At 53.2% G+C, this 2,729-nt stretch overlaps 1 protein-coding gene across 1 annotated transcript; it reads right to left on the bottom strand.

Annotated features, from left to right (window-relative positions):
- Positions 1-1,794: 1,794 nt before the first annotated feature.
- Positions 1,795-2,729, bottom strand: LOC110318340 (kallikrein-1-like). Its single transcript, XM_021193325.1, has 3 exons — positions 2,552-2,729; positions 2,322-2,458; positions 1,795-1,950 (listed from the first exon to the last, which is right to left on the bottom strand). The coding sequence occupies exons 1-3, from the start codon at positions 2,727-2,729 to the stop codon at positions 1,795-1,797; spliced, it is 471 nt and encodes a 156-aa protein (XP_021048984.1).

The following is a 2,729-nucleotide window of genomic DNA, read 5'->3' as shown; positions in this document are numbered from 1 at the left end:
ACCCAACCCCAGTGCCTGTTTCTACCCAGAGGTGTTGCCAGATTTCCAGTTCTGCTGCTCTGAGGGAGAGGGGTGTCTGTGTGTCTCTCTTGGGCTTTCTCTGTAGCTCAGGCTGGCTGTGGTCTCACTCTGTAGTCCATGCTGGCTTTGAATATGCCATTCTCTTGCCTCAGCATCAAAAGTAACTGGGATTAAAAGCTTATGCCCACTACTGTGACTGATGGCCTTGTCTCCCAGTTTCTATTCCCCTCTGAGTATGTATTCATTTGTCCTGTCTGTGAGTGTGTGTCTCTCTGTGTGTGTGTTTGTGTGTATGTGTATAAACACATGTGTATACTTGTGGCAGGTCAGGGAGTTTGTCTCTGTCTCTCTCCTTTTGGGGGTGGAGGTGTCCCCTGTCTAGCCTTCTGTCCTTCTCTGGCCCCACACCAGTGCAGGGCTCCTGATTCTCCTCAGCCTGACTCTTTGTGGTCAACTGCAATAGGCTGCGCCCGAGGCCACAGGTATCCTACCAGCTGGCCTTCTACCTGTGCTGGTGCACCAGGTCTTAATACTTTGGTCAGGTGAGGTCGGGGCCTCGGATGGAAAGGTGGGGCCTGCGCAGGGCTGTGTTGGAGCCCACAAAAGAACATCAACCTCCAAGGCCCAGTTGGGGGTTTGGGGTGGTGGTGAATTGAGTTCCCATAGGGTCCCTCCCCACAGGAACTTTGTCATCCTCAACCAAGTACAGATGTGGAGCTACCCTAAGCCTTTCATGGAGCGGAGGCTCAGCTATGTACTTCAGGCCTCGAGACGCCACTCACTGTAGTTGCAGCAGCAATTGTCCACTTTGATCAAAACTTGGAGTCTGTCCAGAAGCTGTCTGCTGTAACCAGCTCTGTGAACTATCATGGGGCTCTCCAACAGAGAGACACCGCAGCTTCTCAGGACACTGATGAGTCCGTGTGGCCAGATGCCTCCATCTCTGTCCCTGTGGCTCAGTTTCCATCAGATTTCTCTGAGGTCCCATAATACCCCTGAGAGCAGGTAGCACCCTCGGGACACAGGTGGCAAGCCCCACTCTCCATGCTTGGGCCTACTCCTTGCTGCCCGTGTCTTAGCAGGGACCCTTCTCTGGAAGTCCTCCGATGCTCCCAGCTGTGGCCTTGTCTCTCCGAGCAGACAATGGTTTGTGGCTCCGAGCAGCTGGAGCAGTGTGGCCCTTTTCCCAAGCAGGGCGATACTGTGCACCACAGGACATGCTACTAAGTCGCTCTTCATCCTTTGGTCCAGCCCTACCAGAGACATCCCCTCCAGGGGACCCAGGTGGACAGCCTGCAGCCTGGGCTTGGGGACAGGCCCTGCCATTCTGTGGACAGACTCCTCCCCACTAAGTCAACGCTTAATTAACATAACATGCCTTCCCAACTCAATAAAACTTGGTCCACAGTCTAAATTCTCAGTGTCTGACCGTTTATCATCTCTTCTGCTTCCAGTGTAGGGTCAGGCCTAGCTGGAGTGGAACTTTCACATCTCTCTAACCTTTTCCTCCGTGATCTGAACATTTTTCTTGCCAGAGGAGACTCATGTGGCATCCCTGACTTGGTCTGTGCCTTTTGTCTGCATTTGTCTCAACCCCATCTCCAAAGCCAACAGTCCATGTACTCTTGTCCCTTGCTGATCTACTTTGGAAGTCCTGACCTTAGCTGAGGGAACCTTGGTTGGGTACTGCCCACCAGAAGCCCAGAGAATATCAGACCTTGAACTTTTTTGCTGTCTGGTGGGTTTTATTTAGAACAGGGGACAATGTGACACTCAGGGGTTTTTCGCCATAGTGTCTCTTATCCAGGAGGTGAACTTAATAAGTTTGGTGTAGATCCCTGGCACATTAGGTTCACCGCATGGGACAGGGCCCCATGACGTGATACCTTGAAGAACACCATCACAGATCAGTGGGCCTCCAGATACATGCTGAAAGGAAGACAGGGCAGGAGTAAGGCAGGGCCTGGCAGTTGGGCTCTACTTGACAACCTGGAACTGACTCCCAGGGGAGGAACACAGGGACTCTAAGAGGCAGCTCTGTTCAATAGGTGAGGGAATCCAGCTCTTGGGAGGCCGTCTCTTCCAGGGACTTGGGGTTGGGGTGAGGGGTGGACTGGAAAGTCCCCTAATCCAAGTCACAGAGGAGCAATAGTAGCAGCTATAGGATCCTCCCCTCCCAGGGCACATCCCTTCCATAAGGAAGGATGCAGAGCCTGCCTAGACAGGGTGTTGAAGTGGAACCAAGGACCTCAGATCTCTTTTTCAGCCCTTCACCTCACTGCAGGGAGGGGCTGTCTTACTGCACAAGTTTCTTTGCCTCCATCCATGTCTCCTGCACACAGCATGGTATCTGTCACCTTCTCTGTGTGGGTTTTGGCACAGTCCTCGTTGGACAGGAGCTTGAGGTTCACACATTGGAGATCATCTGGGTATTGAACTGTGGATCAGGAGGCAAAAGAGTGGTGAGCAGAGGCCCATGTCAGTCCTCTCTGCCCCTCACTCCCAGCTGTGTTGCTTGGACTAGACTCACACTTGAAGGGAGTAGTGCTGCCCCAGCCTGAGGCAAGGCATGTGCTCCCCAGCTTGGGCTCCTCAGTGGGCAGGTCGATGGGCTTCACAACATCTGTGATGTCAGCAGGCTTGCTGAGGCGGAGCAGCATCAGGTCATTGCTGTAGTCATCCTCAGGTTGTGGGATGTGGTCCATCAT

Source organism: Mus pahari, chromosome 1 (genome assembly GCF_900095145.1).
Source record: "Mus pahari chromosome 1, PAHARI_EIJ_v1.1, whole genome shotgun sequence".
In the NCBI taxonomy this organism is placed as follows: Eukaryota; Metazoa; Chordata; class Mammalia; order Rodentia; family Muridae; genus Mus; species Mus pahari.
Note: the sequence above shows the minus strand (reverse complement) of the source record. Positions and strands in the feature narration are given on the sequence as shown.